The sequence below is a fragment of the Triturus cristatus genome, chromosome 10, assembly GCF_964204655.1.
Source record: "Triturus cristatus chromosome 10, aTriCri1.1, whole genome shotgun sequence".
Lineage (NCBI taxonomy): Eukaryota > Metazoa > Chordata > Amphibia > Caudata > Salamandridae > Triturus > Triturus cristatus.
The window spans coordinates 963,872,243-963,895,249 of NC_140593.1; the positions used below are offsets into that span (position 1 = coordinate 963,872,243).

General features: G+C 47.1%; 1 protein-coding gene across 1 annotated transcript in view; it reads left to right on the plus strand.

Moving 5' to 3' along the window:
• Positions 1-23,007, plus strand: part of SMG1 (SMG1 nonsense mediated mRNA decay associated PI3K related kinase) — a 1,471,505-nt gene that overhangs the window by 498,637 nt on the left and 949,861 nt on the right. The window contains exons 24-25 of the mRNA XM_085628855.1: positions 12,752-12,894; positions 13,019-13,220. Coding sequence (XP_085484981.1) covers positions 12,752-12,894; positions 13,019-13,220 — 345 coding nt within the window. The remainder of the gene's footprint in view (positions 1-12,751; positions 12,895-13,018; positions 13,221-23,007) is intronic.

Genomic DNA, 23,007 nt, shown 5'->3' on the forward strand with positions numbered 1-23,007 from the left:
GAGGTCAGTGAATAAACAGGGCAATATGAAGAAATAACAAATAAATGCACGGATCAAGTAGTAGGGGTGACCTCTTTTTGGATGTCCATGAAATTAACCTTTTGTCCTGAATTTTACCCTTTTTACTGCATGTTTAGAGCCCTGCCCTGACTTTCTGGTCACCCTAGTATATTCCATAAAACAATCGCGCTAGTGGCATGTAATGTAACCAGGGCCATTGGAATTACGAGATTGGGCGACCACGCCGATTTTCGAATAAATTATTATTTTGCCGCATTTCCCACATAATCCATCATCTACTGCATAATCTGCAGATTTTAACAAACACATGTTTGTTTTTAGCTCAAACTGTTCAAAAGTTTCTAAATAAGCAGCAACACGTGTTGTCCTTTGCAAAGGTTGACTTTCTGTTGCCTTTTTGCTCTGTTTGGGTGCTAAACTGGTACTAATGAGTTGCAACTAATGCCCAAACAGTTAAACAAGTTTAAAAATGACAAAATAATGAAGTACTACTATCCCAAAATGTGCTGCATAATTTACTCGACCCTGAAGCATAATGTGGGCCTCTTCTGCCACATAATTCCTGGAGCCCAGAATGTAACTTTAGAAGATGGTCCAACACTGAAGCGCCTTTGAATTTGTGGAGGTGGAGGAGGCGGCGGCGACCGGAGGGAGAGGCACACGGCTCCTCTCGATCAGAGGCGATAGAAGGGGGAGGTGAGAGCACGGACCCCTGACCCACCCCAGGATGTTCACCGTCAACGTCTCCTCGTCCAAGTCCTATGGCCGGAGCCCAGGGCCCTCACCCCCCAACAGTGTCCAGGGGAGAGAGGTAAGGGGTGGGAGAGAGGAGGGGGGGGGGGGAGTGCTGAGAGAGCAGCTGCGGGCAGTGGTGAGAGACCCGAGGGGGAGACAAATGGGTAAACCAGTAGGTGCGGCAGTCTGTCGGGTTGTGATAGAGGGCAGAGGTAAAGAGTGTGTGCCAGGGGGAAGGAGGCGCAGGAGGTCGACGATAAACTGATGAAGAGGGTAGATGACAAGAGGGGCAGGAGTGGACAGTGGTGAGAGAGAGCTGAGGAGAGGGGACATATCACAAGGAGGTGGAGTTATTAGGAGTAAGAGAGGTGGAGGGAAGGGTGGCCAGACGCTGGACGGATAAACAAGTGGGTGGACTAGAGTGAGAGGGAGGTGGGTGAGAAGTAATGATGGGGTTGGAGGTAACAGAAGAAAGGGGGAGGTAATGGAGGTGGGAGGACAAGTAACTCGGAGGGGCCGTCTGCTAGTCACAGCAGGCTAGCGCCTTGGGTGGTCTCTCTCCACTGCCCCCCCACCTCCCCGGCGCAGTGACACATACCCGTGGGGGTGACATGGCACGTTTACGTGGTAGCAAAGTCTGGTTTGGATCTCAGAGCTGTGCACAAGCCGAGCCGTAAACCACTTGCACAAATACAACAATCCACGTAAAATATGATGGTATTCAAAGCTCAAGAAAATAGTTCTTTAACCTGTGGAAGATTTGACATTAACAGGGCACGTTATAGGACTGCTCTGAGAAGCACTTATTAAAAGTGATAGTTTTGTACTAATGGTAGTCTGAACTCGCACATTCTCAAACGCTTTCATGCGTGACGGTGATAATGAAGAACGAGGATTCCATTATTTTCAGTTTGACAAACACCCATGTTCTTATTGTTTTTTTATTATTATGCCTACACTGATCGTTCCATCTATGGAATTCACATCGCATGCATTATCCCAGTCAATAACAACGGAACATGTGTTGTACGCGGAACACACCAGCGGGCGCAAACGTAAAGGTTAAGTTTACTCACCACCACATCAGGACCCAACGCGCCGGACAGCCTATGGTACCCAAGTACACAAATCAGTGCAAAACGAAACCAGCAAACAAAACATCAGCGGTTCTTTGATTTAGTTGCTTCGCTGCGAAATGGATCAAAAAAATAAAAACACGCCCGCGCCACAGGGAGATGTGGTTTCAATTATCGTGCCCGTGTCTGAGCACGATATTTGAAACCACATGGCCTTTGGTGCGCGTAATGGACACCAATAGGCCATGGGCGGAGCAATGCCTTTGGCCTATTGCGTGCCTTCTTTGTGCAAAACATGCATGCAAAAGCCAATCGCGGAAGCCAAAAGGAAAAGCACACGAACGAACGTGTGCGATTCCAGGCTCCGTTTTAAAACCCCACACAAAAGGGATCTTGCTGCGCGAGCCCTAAAAAGGATCGGGGGATCATGAAAAAGGAGTGTTAGAGTGTATAGAGGCAGCGCGGTAATACAATCATTTTAATGATCACTATGTGCCCCATTAATGAGAGCGGGAGATCCGCCCAAAAGCGAATGGAGAATCTCAGACTCTCCATCACCCGGATGATATTTAGTTTGTGGAAGGTTTCGGCGGAGACCGCTAGATAAATCCCGAAGTATCGTGACCCCTCTGCCGTCCACGGTATATCCAGGGGGCGTCTCGATTATGGGGCAGCCAACGCCAACCTGCCCATTGGTATCAATTTCGATTTTGCGGGATTGACGTGTAATCCCGAGATATTACCCAATGTATTCATTTCAGCTACCAGCAGTGGGACGAGAGCTCATCGGCATAGAGCGACACCACATGATTAGTCGTCCCCAACCGTACACCCCAGGGATCCATAACCATCCTCAGTCGTATAACCATGGGTTCCATAGAAATGGCAAATAAGAGTGGTGACAAGGGTCATCCCTGACTGGTACCTCGCCTCAATAGAATGGATCTCGACACAGTTTTACCCACCCGGACTCTGGCTGTAGGGGCAGAATAATGCAAGTGGTTCCACCGCAGATATTGCGCCCCAATCCAATTGTTCTGAACGCGCCACATATACTGCCACTCCACAGAGTCAAATGCTTGTGCGATATCTAAGGACGCAATGGCAGTGTCGGTCTTGAGGAGAGTAGGAGCGTGGCACACGTGTGCAAGCCGTCGTAAGTTAGAAGTTGTATTCCGCCCCGGTATAAACCCTGCCTGATCGTGGTGAATCAGGCATTTCATAAGTGGGAGAAGGCGTTCAGCTAAAATGCCACTTAGAATTTTAACGTCAATGTTCAGTAACGATATCAGTCTATAGGAGCTTGGTTGGTTAGGGTCTTTATCCTGCTTAAGAATCATGACAACAAGAGCCTCACTCATGGTAGGTGGGAGTACAGTCCTGTCCCGTGCCTCGTTGTAGACCTCCAGTAATTTATACACCAGGAGTGGCCCGAAGCACCTAGAGAACTCTGCCGGTAAGCCATCAGAGCCCGTGCTTTTGGCTGTCTTAAGGCTGCCTTTAGCGCTTTGAATTTCCTCCTTAGTTACCGGGGTATCCAAAATCTCTCGCTCTTCTCTAGTAAGTTCAGGGGGCCCCAGCGCATCTAGGACACCTCCCCTTACCTCTGATCCTATGTCAGGACAGTTAGTATACACCCTTTCCAAATGGGTTGCCAGTGCCTCTGTAATAGCGTGTTGCGTATACACTAGGGCCCCAGCCTCATCCCTCATCTGCAATATTTGCGTCACAGACGTTTCTTGTTTGAGCAACCGTGCCAGAAGTGTTCCAGTTCTATCCCCTCCCTGTAAAGCTGCTGCCTGTATGTCGTGTATGCGTATTTTTTTAGCCTACGGTCGTCGGTCAAAAGCTCCTCCTTAGCCTCCGTCCACTCCGCCAATTTTTGAGGGGCTGTACTAATCTCTGCCTCCAACCTACCCAGAGCAGCCTCGCGCTGTGCGACATCCCTTTCCAGCTGTGCTCGGACGCCAAATGTGGTCTTTATGCAAATACTCTGGATCACCACCTTCATGGCCTCCCACTCCAAAGCACGGCTCGAGGCTCTACTCCAATTTTTCCGATAGTAGTTACCCAGCTGCATGGAGATTGTGGTTACAAAGGATGGGTCTGTGAGTGCATCAGTGTTAAGTCGCCAAAGGGGTATGTCAGGCCTCACTCTTCTAGTCCTTAATTCCAATAAAACCGGGGCATGATCGGAGAGGTACCTCGTCTGATATGTCACCCCTCTCGCACTCCTACCCACATCTGAGGATAGGAACCAATAATCCAATCGACTGAAAGTTTGCGTGGCCGGAGTATAGCAGGAAAAGTGTCTCTCAGTGGGGTGGTGCTCCCTCCACACGGCACGTAATCTTAGCCTTTGTATCAGCCCGTGTAGGGCTGCGGTCATTTTTAGGTCTCGCGCCTAGCGTTGCAGTGCGTAGCACTGCTTGCGCAGCCCGAGACCTCTTGTAAGGGGGTTCTGAAAGCTGCTCACACGCTCGTGCGTGTGATCAGGCTTTCGCCGCCCGCCATTGGCTTTAGCGTGTTTTTATTTTTATTTTTTAAAAAGGCACGTGATTGGGCAAAGGCGGGCGCATGTCCCGCCTTTGCAACGCCCATTTCCGTCCATGTCTAGCACGCGCAGCAGCGCTCGTTCGCCTCGCTGCCGTGCTCCCTCCCCCCGCTCCTCTGTGGTCCGCGCGCACCACTGGTTTTTCATGGTTGCGGAGTGCTCCTGAACGCATCATATATTTCACTTTTATCATATTTATATTTTTCTCTGCGCCCTTGCACATCCTTCTCTGCCTTTGATTAATTTTTAATTCTTTTTTTGTTCCTTTCTACCCTTCCACTCCTCCCCTTTTTGTGATGTGTCATCATCGATACAGCGGCTCACCGAGCGCTGCCTTATAGAGTCTACATCCTTCTATGCACGTGTGCATTTCTGGATGATTTGGAATTTTCGTTTTCTCCCTAATAGGACGAGCTCCCATTACTCATATTCACCACATGAATATTTTTTATTTTCTTTCAGTGTGTTTCCTGCCGCCGGCAGTATTTCCTTTCCTCCCACTGATCTTCTTGATTTTCAGGTTACCGAGGTAACTGACGCTATTCGCCCGTCCTCCGCTTCCGTCCCTTGCCATTCCTGATGACTGACGTCACCTGGCCGTCACTGACATAGTCTATTTCATGCAGCCTTCTAGCTGTTGCACGGACTCGTGTCAGACCACATTATTATTTGCATTGCATCCCGTGCAGGTTTTGCTCTGGGACTTGTTCTTTCGCTAAGCTATAGATTGCCCCCTTGTCTATTGTATGTTTTCTTGGTTCTAGCACGGCTGCTCTTTTCTGTCGCTCCATGTCTTGCCTGTTTTTTGTGCGCACAATCATTTTCACTCTGTATTCAACCGTAATGTCTCTTGGCATTGCGCAACTGCTAACTTTCTGTTTTGCCCATTTACAAACACACGATCAGTATCGCGCTGCCATAGTGTTACGAGTGCTCACGGCTCATCCTGAGCTTCTTTTATTCTTCAGCAGCCCATTTTTCATGCATAATAATTCTCAAATACGGGGAAGGACTCGCATCTCCTTGTACCATAGTTGTTCCTCTTAGCGCTTTGATGCGACCTGCCTGGCGTTTTCCTCGTCTCTTCAATGCATCATGTGATTTTAGCAGTCAGGCCACGTCTATTATTTTCTCACATTATTTCTGGGTGTCCATTCGCTCACCTGAATAGAGGGCCCTCTGAATTAGCCTGTTCAAGCATACACAACCCACCGCTCGTTAATCTGCAGACTGCACTGCATGCCTGTGGTGTTCACCATCTCTGAGCGCTCACTTTTTCTTTCTGTATGTCTTTCCCTTTCACAGACGATTAGCCTGAACCATTTACTATGACCATTTTGGCAAGTTGAGACCTTCATTTCTTAGAATATGGTATACCTGACCTGATATTATATGTTGGGTAACTTCATTTCACTGTAACTTAGTCCTTGTTAGCTTTTTGATGTGGTGTATGTATTCATCATGAGATTTTAATTTGTGATTTTGCTGTTGCATATTAAATATGGGAAGACCTTTCCTCTAGGATACATCTCCACTTTCGACCGCTGGCCTATATTAATATGGCGCAATAGTACGACCTATTCGCATGTCCAACGATAGTTGTTTCTCTTTATGCTTGTGCAAAGTTTGTGGTGTTCATACGCATAATGGCATACTGTATACAGAAACTTGGGGTGGACATCATACATATATGTTTAGATGGACTTTGACCAGAGGGTCCCAACTTGTATATATAAAGGTTGATTTAGTTGCTTTCAGGGTTGACTCATGATTGTATGTATACTTTTGTCACCCATGAGGACTAATTTTGTTTTTACTATATCTTTTCCCCCATACCTCCTTCAGCGCTCTTTTCCCTTTGTCCTGGACTTTGGGTGCACTTACCTCCGCACTTTGTTGTTATATATGACATCCTGACTACCCTACACTCCTTTATATCCCATACTCTATCTGCACTATGATCATTTACCCTTGTGTACTTGGTCCCTGCAAATTCCTACCTTTTCTCACAGGCCCCCACCCACCCTCCCAAAGTTTTCTCATACCTTCTTGATCTTTTTCACTTTCGATACCAGCCTTGAAAAAGCCTTGGCTAGCAGGCCACTGGGCGAACCACGTGTTGGCTGTTTCTGTTTTTACTTGCATTCTTAGAAAATTATAAATAAAAAAGGCAAGATTACAACAACTGTTTGCTTCCTTCGTGTACACTATAACGACAGACATGTCACCTCAAGTCTCTATGACACAAACCTAAATTTTGGGATTTCGCCAACCCTGAGATGAAAAGTGACCTTTTTGAAAACACAAAACCTATCCACTTTGTGAACACTTATTTCATACCGGGTGGTCTTTGGGTGAAACCACTGACTAGGGATGTGCTACAGGCATTGTAAATGACAATGCCTTTTATTAATGTGTTTAAGAAAACCTGCAATAATAAAAGGCATTATCACTTCAAATCTAAAATGCGAGACCTATTGCATTGCAAATGCTTGTTGGCTTAGTGTGTAGCTTTGGAGGTTCCCTATCCAGGGTGCCATCTAATACACAGTTCACATCCCCGGCTAAAAGTATTGAAGCTCCCAAGTAGGAAGAGGCAGCCGCAAAAAGGTCCCCAAAAAAAGGGCGGTGTCATCGTTTGGAGCATATACGTTAATTCTACAGATCTCTGACCCATCCAATCTTCCATGCAGAATGACGTATCGTCCGTCGGGATCTATAACATGGTGTAAGTATTGGAATGGGACTCCCGGTGCTATCCATATGAAGGCCCCCCCGAGCAAAGCCAGAATATGAAGTGGCATACACTTGTGATGTCATGAGTTTTGTCACTGACCATGTCATGAGTGATGTAATATGTGACGTCATCAGCAGTGCATTGCGGGCGCGCGAGTTATAGTTAGCTGAACTAACTATAACGGGGGAATTTCAATGGTTTTGTACAAGTGAAAAGTCCAGCTAACTATAACACCCCTGAAACCTATGGTTTTTTCAGTGAATTTCTGTGGTTTTTTAAATGCTAATTCCTAACTATAACGTGCCTGAAACCTATGGTTTTTTCTGTGAATTCCAAAGGCTTTTTAAATGCTAATTTCTAACTATGCCTACAGAGATAGGACATGTGAAGAAAGAAGAAAAAATGCACAGAAAGAATAAAAAGAAGTGCAGAAAGAAGCAACAGAAGTCCTCAAAGACCAAGAAAAGTGCAGGAAGAAGGATAACGTGCAGAAAGAACAAAAAGAAGAGCAGAAAGAAGCCTTGTTGCAAAATCATCCTGTACCCTCAACTTTTTCAGACGGATACTGGTGGTAACTGAGTCTGACTAACCAGTCCTAGAGCCAGTGCTATGTTAAAAGACACTTAGAATACAGTGAAAACACCTACATACACTAGGGAACATTATGCGTTGGGGTCCCCCTGTGTTTAGCATGACCTCCTCTGTAAGCCCCTAGTATATAATAGGGCAGGGGGATTAAAACTACCTCTTAAAACAGGCCACAGGGCATTTTTGCACACGTTAACTCAGGCCCTGTCCCCTCCCTTCACCACTGTGTAAACACGCCCTGTGTCTGTTTTTAGTTGGGAGATTAAGTTCATTTGAATCCTGAGGGTCCCTAGGGTCCAACTAGCCCACTAGGTACCTCCAGTAAGTGCCACAGAGCTGCGTTGCAGAGAGGTGTAAAAAGTGGCACGGCCTGGACCACCTCTCTGTAATGCAGCTCAGTGGCGCTTACTGGAAGCACTTGGTGGGCTAGTTAGCCCCCAGGGGCCCTCAGTATTGAAGGAAAATTATATCCCCAATTTAAAACGTGCCATAGTGCGTGTTTGCACACGTCACCTCAGGCCCCGTCCCCTCCCTTCACCACTATGTAAACACGCCCTGTGGCTGTTCTAAGTTGAGAGATTAAGGCCCCTGAATCCTAAGGGTCCCTAGGGTCAAACTAGACCACTAGGTACCTCCAGTAAGTGCCACAGAGCTGCGTTGCAGAGAGGTGTAAAAAGGGGCGTGGCCTCAGAACACCTGTCTGCAGCGCAGCTCCCTGGCGCATACTGGAGATGCCTGTTGGGCTAGTGGGCCCTCAGTATTGAAGAGGAATTATTTCCCCAACTTACAACTCGCCTGGGGGCGCGTTTGCAGAGTGCTGCAAGGAGGGGGCGTGGCCTCCGGCACGATGCCAGTCTTTTATTTATTTTAATTTTTTAAGAAGGGGGGCTGTGTGGTTCCCCTTCTTATTCTAATTTATTGGCCCTGATGACCCCATCCCCCAGGGCCTGTCTCCTAATTATATTTTTTTGACCCCAATCCCCAGGGCCGGCCACTGTTTTTTATTATTTTAAAAAAATATATATTTATAGACACACCTAGGACATGCTGGACAAACCGTACGTACCTATCACCATGACTATTTGCGTGATATTCATTAAAAGGCGACTATGCATACAATGAATCCACGTGGAATGTATTTACACAACTAGTGAAGCTCTGACATGTCTGATGCCCTACCGTGCCTAATCCCGGTAGACACCCTTGTCGTTTATTTATACAAATATGGGTAGCTATTGACGGGCACATTTAATACACATGCACACCAAGCCATTCAAAGGGGATTTGACAAAAATTCGACCAAAACTATGCAAGAAATCCCCCTCACGGTTAATAAAACACACATCCACTGCCGGATGCGTAATACTAGTTATTTTACTCTCTGGAAAGGGGACGAACATCACAGCGCGCTCCTGGCAGAGCCCAATGCTGTGTTACACCCACCATTGCCTGCTGAGTGCCACACACCTCTGTGTTGTATTCCACTAGCTAGTGCATATGCTATGACACTCTCTAGCCCATGTGCACTATAACACCACCCCGTGAATATGTCATGCCACACTTGTCTTCGCACAGGTTATATTGCCCCATCTAACATGCCTTCCTCGATGCCTATGTTATAACGCACAGTGCTATGCCATACATATTACAATCTGGGATCCATATCTTTGTCACAGTGCATATGCAACGTTACACTCCCCAGCACATATTTTATATTACAACTTTCGAGACTAGTTAGGTTACACAACACTGCCCTGTGCATATTACACTCCAAGGCGCATATCGCATAGCACGCGCTAGTGCCTGTGCTATCTCGCGCTCTCCAATGAATCTGTCATTGCGCACAATGTATTGCATATTATATTTCACGCCCGGTTCATCTTATATCACACTTTTTGGTGCATAGTTTATACCATACACTATATCTAGTTTTCATTTTCAATCGTGCTCTCAGGACTATGTTCTATATAACACTGTGTTCACCTACCCTGTTCACGGGCATTACATTTTACGATAGGGGGTGGAGGGTCAGGGGGTGTTTCTGCCAAGTGAGCCTGGAGTCACAGTCACAAACGTCCTCTTCTTCCTGAATAAAAGTGAGATTATGCTGCATACTTGTTCATATTTTAAGTAGTTCGCACAGACACACGTTTTAAAAATAATAAAGTTCCCAATACCCGCCTTCTCTGAACAGTTAGTTTGCTGCCCCATCCCCCTCCTCCCTATCCTCTGTTGTGTGAATCCATGGACTAGCCTCCTCCCTCCTGCCATGCATTGTCTGATGTGCTGCCACTGCCCTCAATTTAGTATGATGTACCAGTCCACTCCTCCTGCCCTCCATTTCCCAATTCTATGCCCCATCATTGACCTCCTGCTTAAACTCTGTGCTTAGCTTGCTGCCCCTATTCTCCTTCCCCCTGCCCTCCGATGTCTTTGTGTATGCCCCTGCTCCATCCTTTTTGCCCACCATGTTCCATGGACCTGCCACTCCTATCTACTCTGAGTGTTCTGTTGAGCTGCCACTCCCCTCCCACCTGCCTAGCATTGTCAGATGACTGTAACCTGTCCCTGCCACCTCCACCCTGCCTGTCCACATGCCATGCCCCTATCCTCTTCCTCCTGTCCTACATGGTCCATTGTACTGCCACACCCTTCTGCCCTCCCTGGTCTGTTGTGCTGCAACTGCTCCTCCTGCCTGCCCCGTGCGGTCTGTTGTGAGGCCCCTTCCCCTGAACTTTCTTGTCTGTGCACAGGTCCTGACCCGCCCTTCTATCCTCCATCGTCCTTTGTGCATGCCCCTGCACCCTCCTTCTTGCCCATCATAGCCATTGTGCTGCCACTAACCCTCCCACTTGCCATGCATGGTCTTCTGTGCTGCCATGGCCCCTCCCACCTTCCTGTGTGGTCAGTTAGCTGCCCCTGAACCCCTCCCACCTTCCCTCCATGGTCTGTGTGTATGCCGTCACAGTCTCACTGTTGCTCTTCATGGTGTGTCTTGCTTCTAGTGCCCATCCTGCCTGACCTCCATGGCTATCTTGCTGCTCCTGCCCTGCCCCCTTGCCCCCAGCCCTCTGTTTACATATGCAGACCCCTACTCCCTCCCTCCTGGCTTGTCTGTTCCATTGTAATGTCCCTGATCCGTCCCTCCTGCCCTTTATGGTCTGTTATGCTGCAGCTTTCTCTCCTGTCTGTCCATTATGGTCAGCTAGCTACAATTGCCTCTTGCCCCTCTGTTCTCTGTTGTCCATGTGCATGGTCCTGTCCCCTCCCTCTTGCTTTCTATGGATTGTTGTGCTGCACTCTCGTCCCGCATGCCCTGTGTGGTGTGTTGTGCTGCTGCAAACCCTGTTGCCTGCCCTGCAGGGTCAGTTTGGTGCACCTCTCCATGTCCCTCCTGTCCTCTGTTATCCAAGTCCATGTCCCTACCCCATTTCCTTCCATGATCCAATGTACCATACTTGCAAACATTTTGAACTTGTTAAGAGGGAGATTTTGAAAAAAAAACTGGGGTATTGATTTTCCCCTTTGAGTTACATTGAAAAAGAGGAGATTGTAGACAGGCGACAGATCAAATAAAGCCCATTTGAGCTTAAAAACATTGGACGTTTCCTGGCTGAATCGGGTCTGTTGGCATGTATGGTTGTACTACCATTGCCTCTTCATTCTGCCCACAATGGTCTATTACATTGCCACAGCCTAGAGCATTTCCTTTAGAAATTACATATATGAGAGGGTCTTATTGGCATCAAAATAATGGTTAGTGCTCTAAAAGACTAAAATAAGGACATATTTTCTGAGTTTTCAAATAGCGACAAAGCACTTTTAAATTATTTGTTACCTTTATGTTTTTTATCCAGTTGACCACTTGATTAAATGTTGCACTTAGGGGAGAGGATGTGGTGTTACTTCCAGAACTGCAGACTTTGCAACTGGGGAACCAGGTTGGAGTTTCCGCTTCAACTCGACATTCTGTGATTCTGGTCAAATCACTTAGTCTCCCCATGTCTACAACCAAAATGAATTTGTTCTTGTGTGATGTAACCAATGCTCATGTAAAGCACTCCAATACCTGACAAGTCTGCACTATATAACACTGCAAAAACACAAAATAATAAGTGTTTTGCACACTTCTGTCATTGGGCTACATCTGGGTGATTTGGGGCTACATTTGGGCTCTTTTGTCTCCGGTGGCCATCTTGGGAGATTTATTTGTTATGAAGTTTCCTAATTTCCTCATGTACTGCAGTCTCCTCAGTAGGAAATGCTTTCAGTTTTTTACCTTGATTCCATCATGAAGTTATTCAGATATGTCACACATTTGCCATAAATTCTGAATGTTAGCACTCTAGTTGCTCATTAGATCACTGTAGTAAAACTACTGTTCACCATGGAAGTCTGCTCCTGGTATTAAAAGTGCATGTTTCAGTCTGCATGTCAGAATTTTTTAATGAAATAGAAGAGGATTTGAGAAGTCACTCAAACTGTGCCCTCATTTTCTTTCTTCAGCATTAATCATAATTTCTATGGCAAAATGAACCCCCTCGTGTTTCTTTTTAAATTAAATGTTTTAAGTGTTACCAGTTTATTCCAATCAAGATGGCTTCAGGTGTGCCATACTTTTGTCATAATGAAGACAGTAAGCGCTCTAGCTCTTGTTGAAAGCTCCCTGGACTATAAAAAACAAAATCAGGAAAAATAGCACTTTTTAGCTAAGTGTAAGATTCTGCCTCCAAGAGTGGAGAGATGTAAGATTATTTAGTTTGTGGCAATCAGGATACTGTGTTTTAAGAATAAGTGTTAAAGCATGTGGCTAAAAGAATCTCAAACTGGTATTTGTCCTGTTTCATTTAGCACATTTAAAACTTAAGGGATAACCGCCAAATAAAAATGGGTACCATAGGTTTTATGGGGCCACAAAAGTGACAGGTAAATGTTTGTATCAGTTAAAATAGCATTAGCAACGGCATTGTAATGCAACATTGGTGTAGTAGTATTCAGTATCTTTGACATTTGAATCTCTGAAAGAATGTTTTTTTTCAGGTTTGAAAAAGCAGCCGTTGAGTACCAGGAGCACTTGTGTGCCATGACTGGAGTGGACTGCAGTCCAACAGGTTTTGATAAATCGGTTCTGAAGCTGGCAAATTCAAATAACACCAATTCTGCTAGCCCCAAACATGCCAATGGTAAGAACTGCTAGAATGCTTCTGGATGATTTGCACTGATCACGATTCAAATGTTCACACAGGTAACATTACCATTTGTCTCTAAAACTATTTTAAACACCTGTAATTTTGTTCACTTTAACAGGTGATGCAAAAAAGACTGTCCTGACGAAGCCTAGTGAATCCTCTCCTGAGGTCACAAATTACTTGTGTAACAAAGCATGCGAGTGCTATATTTCAATAGCAGACTGGTCTGCTGTGCAAGAATGGCAGAACACTGTGCAGGAACTGAAGTCAAGTGCGAACGGTGCATCCATCAATCTGAAAGCTGATTTCAACTACATAAAGTATGATGCATTTGTTTTATTGATCCGAAAGCTTGTTGATGCCTTGTATTTCCTAAATGTCCGTTTTTTTTCCTTAAAATGTGAGGTGTTGTACTTAGAACATACATCTCCCTAATGTGTATGTTGCACAGCTGTAGTTCAAGATATTTTCATACTCTGACCACTGACCTGGTGTATAGTCTGAAATACAGTAAAGCGTATTTTTGTATGAACTAGTGGCTGTAGGGATTACTACCCTGGTCCTCTCATGGTCTAAGCCACATTTCAACAAATGCCTGTGCTTTCCCTTCTTTACTTTATAAGCCCTTGACATTATTTAACAAATGAGCCAGTAGTAGTCTGATAGTAATCACATTGGCCCTTCCAATGTGCATTAGTAGCAGTAAATGCAAAACAGAGATACATGATTTTAGCAGTTAGGACATCAGGGCCCTCAGTTAAGAGCACATTACCACTGGAGCAGGTGTGCTGACTGTCCCAAGAATCTTTTTTGTGGGGTTAGAGCTCCTGCTCTTGTAGGCATTTGCTCCATAATCCCAGAGACTATCATCATACTTGCTAGTAAATTACTTTTGCCTCTGGTTTTCCTGCCCCTCCTCCCTCCCAACTCACGTATTAGATCTTTATTCATGTTCCAATTCAAGGCCTTAAGTCCCTGAGAACCGTGCAGAGTTCTGGGCAGTTATCTTTTATTTTTCCTGTCTACCACCTTTTCCCTATTTAACCTAATTGAGTCCTCACCAATTTGTAGCCAAGGCCATCTTCTCTGGGCATGCTATTTGAGTTCATAAATTGCTTGTTCAGCATGTCTTCTCTACCATATGGGTCCAACAAATGTTGGAGTGTTCCCATCATCCTCCCCTTCACCCACCCATTCAAATTGTTGTTACCTTGCTTCCAATTCTACTAATATGTATGCATGCATGATGTTTTTGAGGCCTCCTGTAAAGGCACTTTGTGGAAGACTGTTCAAATTGATTGATCACAGCCTCTTTCCTATTTTGTTTGTGTTCACTCACCAAACCTTCTCATTTCAGTGATACCTAGGCAAATGTTCAAGTAAGTCTGCTATGTATTAACTCTAGCAGACCCCATGGAAAACAGCCTGCAAATTAACGAGAACAAGACAAAGATAATAATCTTTGGCAAACATCCTCACAAAAAGCAAGCATCCTGGTCTCTGGACGACCACCGATTTGAGACAGCTACATCCTACAAATACTTGGGGGTATGGTTAACAGAGAGGGCAACAGCAGCTAAATACATAAAGGAGAGAACTGAAAATCAAAAGAATAATTCTCTCACTTCGACGTTTGAGCCATCGCCTGGCAAGTCCATCCGCACAGCCTATGTTGACAGTACTCGGGGCAAAATTAATTCCATCAATTACTTATTGCCACTTAGCCTTCCCAGGTGCATTAGAGAAATCCATCACCGCAGCCCAGATTAAAGCTTATAAGATCATGCTACAGGTGCCCAGACAAGCAAGGAACAGCAGGCTAAGGTTGGAAATAGGACTAAACAGACTGGATTTGGCAGTACAGGGGGACCTTATAAAATACTATATCAGAGTGCTTAAAGCCCCCGAAACTACTCTCAAACACTTTCTGAAAACGATTTTCAGGGCAGCGGGATCCCCACGGCACTCTAAGCTGGACCAAGCAATACACTCACTGAAAATAGAGGCAGAGACCATGTCCCTACATGAAATCCCATACACTGCCTGGGCTAATGCTGTGAAGTGCCAAGTCCAGACCATCTCGTTTGTACTGGATCGCTCCTCACTCTGGTATAATTCCTTTACACTGGCACTTGACAATTCGTATATTCCTGGGAAAGCTCAGCCTTACATGAGAGACCCACTCTCAGCTCATGCTAGAAGGAAAAGCTTGTATCTGCGCCTCTTTGCCTTCAAGATCCTGGAGTTCAGGTGGTCTGTCGTGCAGGGGAATGGCCGCTCTGAGTGCACTCCACCGGCCAGGGAACAATCCTTTAATTATCCTTGCACACAGAGGGTTGCCGTTGTGCCAACAACTACAATACAAGAGCGGAATCGCTGAGGACTCGAACGCTGCAAACCCAGTCAGCGTGCCCCGCTGCGGTGCTGAGCTGTGCGGCTTAACTGTGGGAGCCCGGCTGCGGAGACACATCCAGACGCAGCGTGAGCAGGCAGCCCTTTGAACTTGAACCCGCGGCAGCTGGCGCGGTGCAGGCCTCAGCCGCGGTGAAACAAAGGCATTCCCTTGGCTCCAGCGGGCCCATCGCCTGTGGCGCTGACACTGGCCGCGGTGTTGAACTGTCCCGCTGTCCACATCGGTGCACACGCTCTGCTTTCCCAGGTGAGGTGCGGGGTAAAAGTGGGAAAGGAGTGCTCAGAAAATTTAAGACTCCATTTTGTGGCCGCGCCTCGTCGGTGCTGAGCTCAGCTGTGTCTGTGGGTGCACACTAGCCCGTTGCTGATCTCCCATGCTGATCAACAATACATCAACTTTAGCCCTATAAAGACACTGCCTGCCTTATATCACATTCTCTGCTGTGAATTGCAAGCTACATTGACTCTACAGTCTTGATCCTCACGAGGTGGCCATTGTGTGTGAGGGGCATTGGTGGCAGAGTATAGAGGGGTAGCACTAAGAACACGCAGACTGCGACAGGAGGCTCATCGGGTCATGCATGGTTGGTGCCAGGGTGAGCTACCGGATTGAACTGCGGCGGACCTGCAGATCTTACTTGGAGAGAAGCGCCACGTTCAGTTGAAGATAGAGGGGCTGGTGTGTAAGGAGCGACCCACAGGCGCACGATATTGAGCAATGCAATGCGGTGTGCCGGCCCCAGACATAACCGGCTAATACTACCCTCCACATATCTTCGCCAGCATTGGAAAACAAGATACCAAGCAGCCAAAACTCACCTTTAAGAATGAAGGAGCCACGAGGCACAGGGAAGTGGACCCAGACACTAATATAGAGAGTCAGCACGAAGCGCAGACGGAGGATCAAGGTGAAGACTTACGGACCCTCATGCTTGAGATGCGTACAAGCCTGTGCAATATTGACACCAAATTGGACACACTTAGTGCTCAACTGGACGCAGTCAAGACTCAGGTGGCGACGCACGAGACCCGTCTTGACGTCCTAGAAAATCGCACTTCAGACTTCCACGAGTTCCAAGTGGAAACAAAAGAACAGTTATTACATATGGACAAATTATTGGGAGTTATCCGTGCCAAGAATGAGGATTTGGGGGTGAGATCCCGCAGAAACAACCTACGCGTTACCGGGATTCCAGAAACGCCCGCTATATCTAAGATGTAGACCTTTATCACAGAGTTGCTCCATGAACTCTTTGATCCTCACTTGTCTTCCGTCTTCGTAGTGGAAATGGCGCACCGGTCACTTGGACCCAAGCCTCCGGTTGGAGCGACACCCAGGCCCATTGTGGCAAAAATCTTGAACTACCAGGACAGAGACTTTATGCTGTGACTCGAAGCCATTCTAGATGACGACATGGATAGGCGGGGGCCGGCCCGGTCCCTGCATCTAGCTGCTGGTGCTGCCTTGAATGCCATACTTAGATGGTGATCTAGTTGATATATGGCGCAGGAGACACCCCTTGATTAGGGAGGGTACCTGTATCTCTGAACATCACAGTGCCTGGTCCCGCCTGGACTTTTGGCTGGTTTCGCTTGACGTGGCCACCTGGACCACAGATGTGCTGCATCTGCCATGAACCCCGTCAGCTCATGCCCCGTGCCTTTTGAAATTGGTGCTCCCCGCATCCCTTCCCCGAGCTTTCTCCTGGGGACATCCACCACACGCCCTTTTAGGTGAGACCTTTAAGGAGAAAATACGAACAGATATCACTGACTATTTCACTCTCAATGTAGGCTCGGTGGACACCGAGGCCTCTCTCTGGGAGGCATTTAAAGTGGTCAATAGGGTCCAGTGCATAGCCCGTCAGGCAGAAGTATTGACTGCCATTAGAGGCATGCTTGCCTCACTCGAGTCTCAGATAAAAGGGCTTGAAGTACAATTTTATTCCACAAACGAACCTGGCACTATGGCCCTCTTGAAGACCACATTACTGGACTACTATGAGGAGGCACAGCGCAAAGTCAAGTTCCTCGGGAAATATGCAGAGGCGCGACGGTACGGGGAGGGCGACAGGCCGAAACACACGTTGGCTGGCATGATTCGACCCCCGCTCTCTACTGCGTACATTCCCGAACTAATTAACGCACAAGGGGATGTTGTTAGGGGTCAGACTGGTATTTTGGGTGAATTCTCTATGTTCTATTCTAGGCTTTACACAGCAACCCAGGAGACATGCCCAGAGGGAATGCAGTCCTTTCTCGACTCGTTGGAACTACTCTGGTTCCATCAAAAACACAGAGACTACATGGATTTCCCGTTCACCGCAGAGGACATTGCCCAGGTCATAAAAAGTTTACCCCTTGATAAGGACCCTGGGCCCGATGGCCTGACCACCGCCTTCTACAAAACATACGTGGAGGAACTGGCGCCTTGTCTGCTGGCACTATATGAAGAGGCTCAAACTACCGGTACACTGCCTCCAACCATGCGGGAGGCGATAATTATCACTCTATTAAAACCCGGGAAATCTGAAACGGAGCTAGATTCATATCGGCCATTATCAATGATAAATGTGGATGTTAAAATCCTGGCTAAGCTGATAGCTAATAGGCTGCAGCCCCTACTTCCCCTTATCGCAATTGCACTTGTTCAGGCCCACAACTGCCCGAAGGACTAACTGGGCGCCGACACGGTTTTCCAGGAACCTCCCATGAGGCTCCTGGGCTTTGGCTCTGGCACCCCCTATGGTGCAGCGCAGAGGTACCCTTCCGTACCCATTTGCTTCCAGATAGCCATGTGACTCCGCCACAGCTCTTGAGATGGCCACCGTCGCCGCCAGAGCCCCCCACCCAACAGCTATAGTCCTACCCGTAAACTCTCCTGTCTAGAGCCTCCTGCAAATCTAGATGAAAGAGAACATCCCTACAGGTCATAGATGCCCCATCTATATCCCAATAGCCCTTGACGTTAGCCTGGATCAGCTTTGTCTGATGAAACAAAAGGCCCTTTTGGCCTGTGAAGATGTGCCAAGAACTATTCACCCTGTGCGGGAAAGTTCCACTGCATCGCATGACTCAGCCCCGTGCCAACTCTGGGCGGGACGATTGCAGACACCATGGCTCACATTGCCCCATCTATTTGCTGATCTCACCTAGCTGCCGTCCTTCAAGCACCGTGTGCCTAAACCTCTGCGTGCCCCATCTATGGGACAGTCGCCCACTTGCTAGGTGACCGCTCCCCCAACCCGCCTGCCTACTTTGGCTATAATGGCGAGAAGGATTATACTTAACCTTTGAACAGTCCCTTTGCTTGCTAAATCATGATACACAGGAGTGTTCATAGCTAGAAGAGTGTGACAATGGGCAAGGGGCCATCCTGCCCTTGTCATGTATCCCTTATTCCTTATGGGAATTTGACCGTTCAGTTCCCCCTGTGGTGGAACCCCCTAGGCATACAGCTTATAGAATCTGTCTGATTTACGCGGTACACCCTTGACGTTAGCTTGGATCAGCTAGTGTCTGATGAAACAAAACGCCCTTATGGGCTGTGAAGTTGTGCCAAGCACTATTAACCTCACGCAGCAGAGTTCCACTGCATCACGTGACTAAGCCCCGTCCCAACTCTGGGCGGGAACGTTTCAGACACCCTGGCTCACGATGCCCCACCTATTTGCTGATCACTCTGGCTGCCGCCCTTCTAGCACCGTGTGTGTCTGGACACATGTGTCTCCCATCTCTGGGACAGCAGCTCACAGTTAGGAGACCGTTCCGACCACCGCTTGCCAACTTAGGCTATAAGGGCGAGAAGGTTTATACTTCACATTGGCACCGTCCCTTTACTTGCTAAATCAATGCGCACAGGAATGTCCATAACTAGGCGTATGAACAATCAGTACGGCTGCCCTCCATGACTGCCCTGCATCCCTTATTCTTTATTGGAATTTCGACCGCTCATCTACCTCTGGTGAAGCCCCCTAGGCTTACTGCTTAGAGAATCTGTCTGATTCGATACAGGGAGCACTGTCTGTAATCTGTATCTGTTACCCACTCGCTGTTAATTATTCTATCGCCAACTGCCCCTACTTGGATTGAAGGAATGCTGGATGCTTCCTAAGGGCTGTAGAATTAATGCTCCAACCTAGTTGGCCCCAAAGCTTAGGGAAACCCAAGTAATAATCAAGCCCTTCATGGTACATCTACACCAGTGTTGACTATCAACGTATCTGGGACACCGGAACAGAAGATGCCCCTTCCAATCTCAGGTACTAGTCCATAGAAGGATAACCTAGGGAGCAGGCAAGTCTGTGGGAACCAGAGTGGAATATTCTGTGCTACTACCTGCCCTTATCCTGAATAAGGTAATGCCCAAGTCAATAATCCCCTGTCGCCATTTGGCTCCAACGCAGTGTTTACCCAACTTTTCATGCACCGCAGCACACTTGTTATATGACATCTACCACCACCCACCTGCTGCCCTGGCTAAAGCGCGGGTGAATATGTCTTACTAAAGCGACCTGAAACCTGCCCAGGGTTGCAGAGGGCTGCCTACCCAGAGTACCTGGTGCCTGTCTCTATATGGTGCCAGCAGATGTACCTCATAAAGGCCTTTTTTTTTTTTTAGAAACGGTGACCAACTGAGTGGTCACTCCCGACCCCCAATTGGGTGATAGCCTGCAGACCCATCCGTCATCTGCACTGACGGGTGCTGTGTCGCCATGCTGGCATCCCTCACCCAGCATATGTATCCCATACCGACTTAGCTAAGGTATCCCAGCGTGCCAAAAGGTTAAAATAATGTATTTCGATATGAGGATGGAGCAATGCTCCAATATGTAGTATATTTACTACAAAAGGAGCACTACACCTACAACATGCCCATCTATTGGCTTAGTCAATGCCGGGTCTGGTGGCTCAGTGGACTAATATGTCTACTGCAGGAGCCTGTGTTCGACCTCATGGTCACAGGTTCAAATCCTGGCGGGTCCACTCAGCCTTTCATCCATCTGAGGTCGATAAAATGAGTACCATTGAGTTGGGTAACACCAAACATCTGGTATTCAGCGCCAAGATACCCGTAGTGGTGAACGTGCGCTTTGCAAATACACATGTTGACTTATGTTCTATTTGCATCAGATAAATATGCCACAATTATAGCACACTTGCCTAGCCAACCAAGAGCTAGCCGCCCCCATTCATAGCTGCCAAGGTTTCAGCTTGCAATGTGTGACATGTTCATCATTTCACTGCAACTATGAGTGACATTTAAAGGACTATGACACTTTCTTGTGAGCAAAATCAAACAATGAAGTTGAGGGAGACATATCGATATCCGTAATAACCCCCATTAGCCCAATGGGAAACTTTGCGACCACCAAGGTTTAAGGCTGCCTTTGTTGTTATTACCGGGCTTAAAGGTGCCTTGAGCGACGTACACATGTTACATAACCCCAGGTGGCACAAGGACCTTGTCTGCCAAGCAGTGAAGTCTTCACTGAATGTAATAAACCAAAACCGATTGCTCCAACGCACGGCCCCCACAGCGCCCCCCAGACGCAACGGGACAAGCTGAAGTTTGTACCGAGCTCTGGGCACTTGAATCTCAGCACGTACTACACCACTCGTGTGAGAAGTGACACTAGTTAGCACCGTGCAAACTTGCAATTTTGCAAAACAAGTACGTAATATGTAACTGGTCATGCGCATCGTGCTCCCCAATAAAGTGCAATAATAATACAATCGACTCCCTGTACTATACAGACCTGTACAACAGTACCTACATATAAATCGGTCCAACACGTATTGCTCGATAACAATGTTCAAACTTAATACAATTGACGCCGTGCCTATTCGCAAGCGTATAAACAAGTCAACTTCTTCCGAGGAGAACATGTGAAATGCATGCTAAAAGCAGTGCATGAACATTCAGCTTATGAGATACCTTGAAGACAATGGCAGAATTTGAACCCTTGTCTTGTGGGAGCGTGCTCCACCAGAGGCACACGAATTACCATTGAGCTTGCGTAAAACAGTGCGCAAAAGCGGTCCCAAAATCATCAGCCGACGAGACCTGCAAGAACAATCATTCTCCCCTTTGTACGTTAACACCCCAACTAGGTTGGACTGAATACCAGTTGGGATGTGTGTATAACATTAATAATTACTTGACTTTAAGCCATCCCGAATGAGGTTGGCTTCGTGCTTAATGGAGACTTGCCTTCCTGTAGAGCAACTCATGATACTACTTTGTTGGCAATAATAGCTCGGGAACAGTGTAGCAATGCCCTCAAGTGGCCTGAATGCGTAAATAGCTGACCCGTGGTGGGCTCCGTGCTTTATTTGACATTTAAACGGATTCTACATAAACCATGAGCCTCAAGCGCTGCAAAAGCATCGGGACCGCCGTAGAAAGTATTAATTATGGCCAAAGTGCTGGTAACCGACAGCAAAGAAAGACCGAACCCGTGCATAAGATCCCAGTTTCCTAGAGCCAAACAATTATCCTGTACCATTATCAGGGATAGGCCCAGGAATACCCAAGGCAGCATACTATTCTGGAATGATGGGCTGTGCAAGAACTGTACTAAGTCTTCGCCTACCCAAGTCACCCAACAAACCAGTTGGCCCTGACTAACCTGGTGTCATGGGGCCAGATTTGGAAAAGCATTTTGCATGTTTTGTCAACTCCTGTGCTGTTCTGCGCTCACTGTTCTGAGTTCATATAAGTTGCACAACTTAAACTGCACAGGTTCGCTTGTCCATCATTCAACCTATGCCCCTTTTAAAACCACATTTGCCCAACTTGCGCCTGTGGTCATGGCAGGAAGCCCATAGGATCTGGCTGCGACTAGGAGTTGGGAGCTTCCTCACTTTGAGGGATCCGCTTCTGGAGAGGTTAGAACACATGGCCTGCCGCCAGGAGGATTTCTGCGCTTAATCAGCTGGCTATTAGTCCTTAAAGGAATTCCCCATGAGTTCTGCTGAAATTCTGGCCCTAATTCTGACCTTGCCTAAATCTTAACAGATTGGTCAGAGCCCTCCACGCGTCCTGAAGGAGGCAGTGCCTTGCTGTTGCCTAGTATTTGCCGCTATGTTAGAGCATCCTTATATATATATATATATATATATCTATATCAAAAGGAGCACTAAACCTCCAACAAGCCCATCTATTGGCTTTGTCAATGCTTGTTAGTTGCATATGATAAATAAGCTACACTTATAGCTTTGGTGCATTGCATATTGAAAGTGCATCCATTTTGGGATGGTGAGACTGACGCATTTGCGTTTGTAACCTTGGGGGTTCACCTCACTAAACACATCCAGCAGGGCGCCTATCATAATTACCGCCTGCTCCACTTAGGCATGTGGAGGTCCCCATGATGGTGCATACAATTGTCTCCACACAGGGACTAAGCTGCAGCTTCTACACCCTCTCGTCAACCTCTCCCTGGTAATAATTTCCACTGCATGGAGCACAGAAGCATATGGGCCTCTTATACGGGAATGCTGTATTTACTGCTCCGGACCAACCTGCAAGTGGCGGAGGAAAGGGGATTATCTTTACTCCCCGAGCAATCAGAGCAATACATAATTGCACCTGGAAGCCAAAGGGTTTATCAACTAGTGGCGCGCAGACCCCATGCAGCCAGCCATGCGTGAGAAATGCAATCCTGGGTCCCAAAATTAGCTTGTATCGTC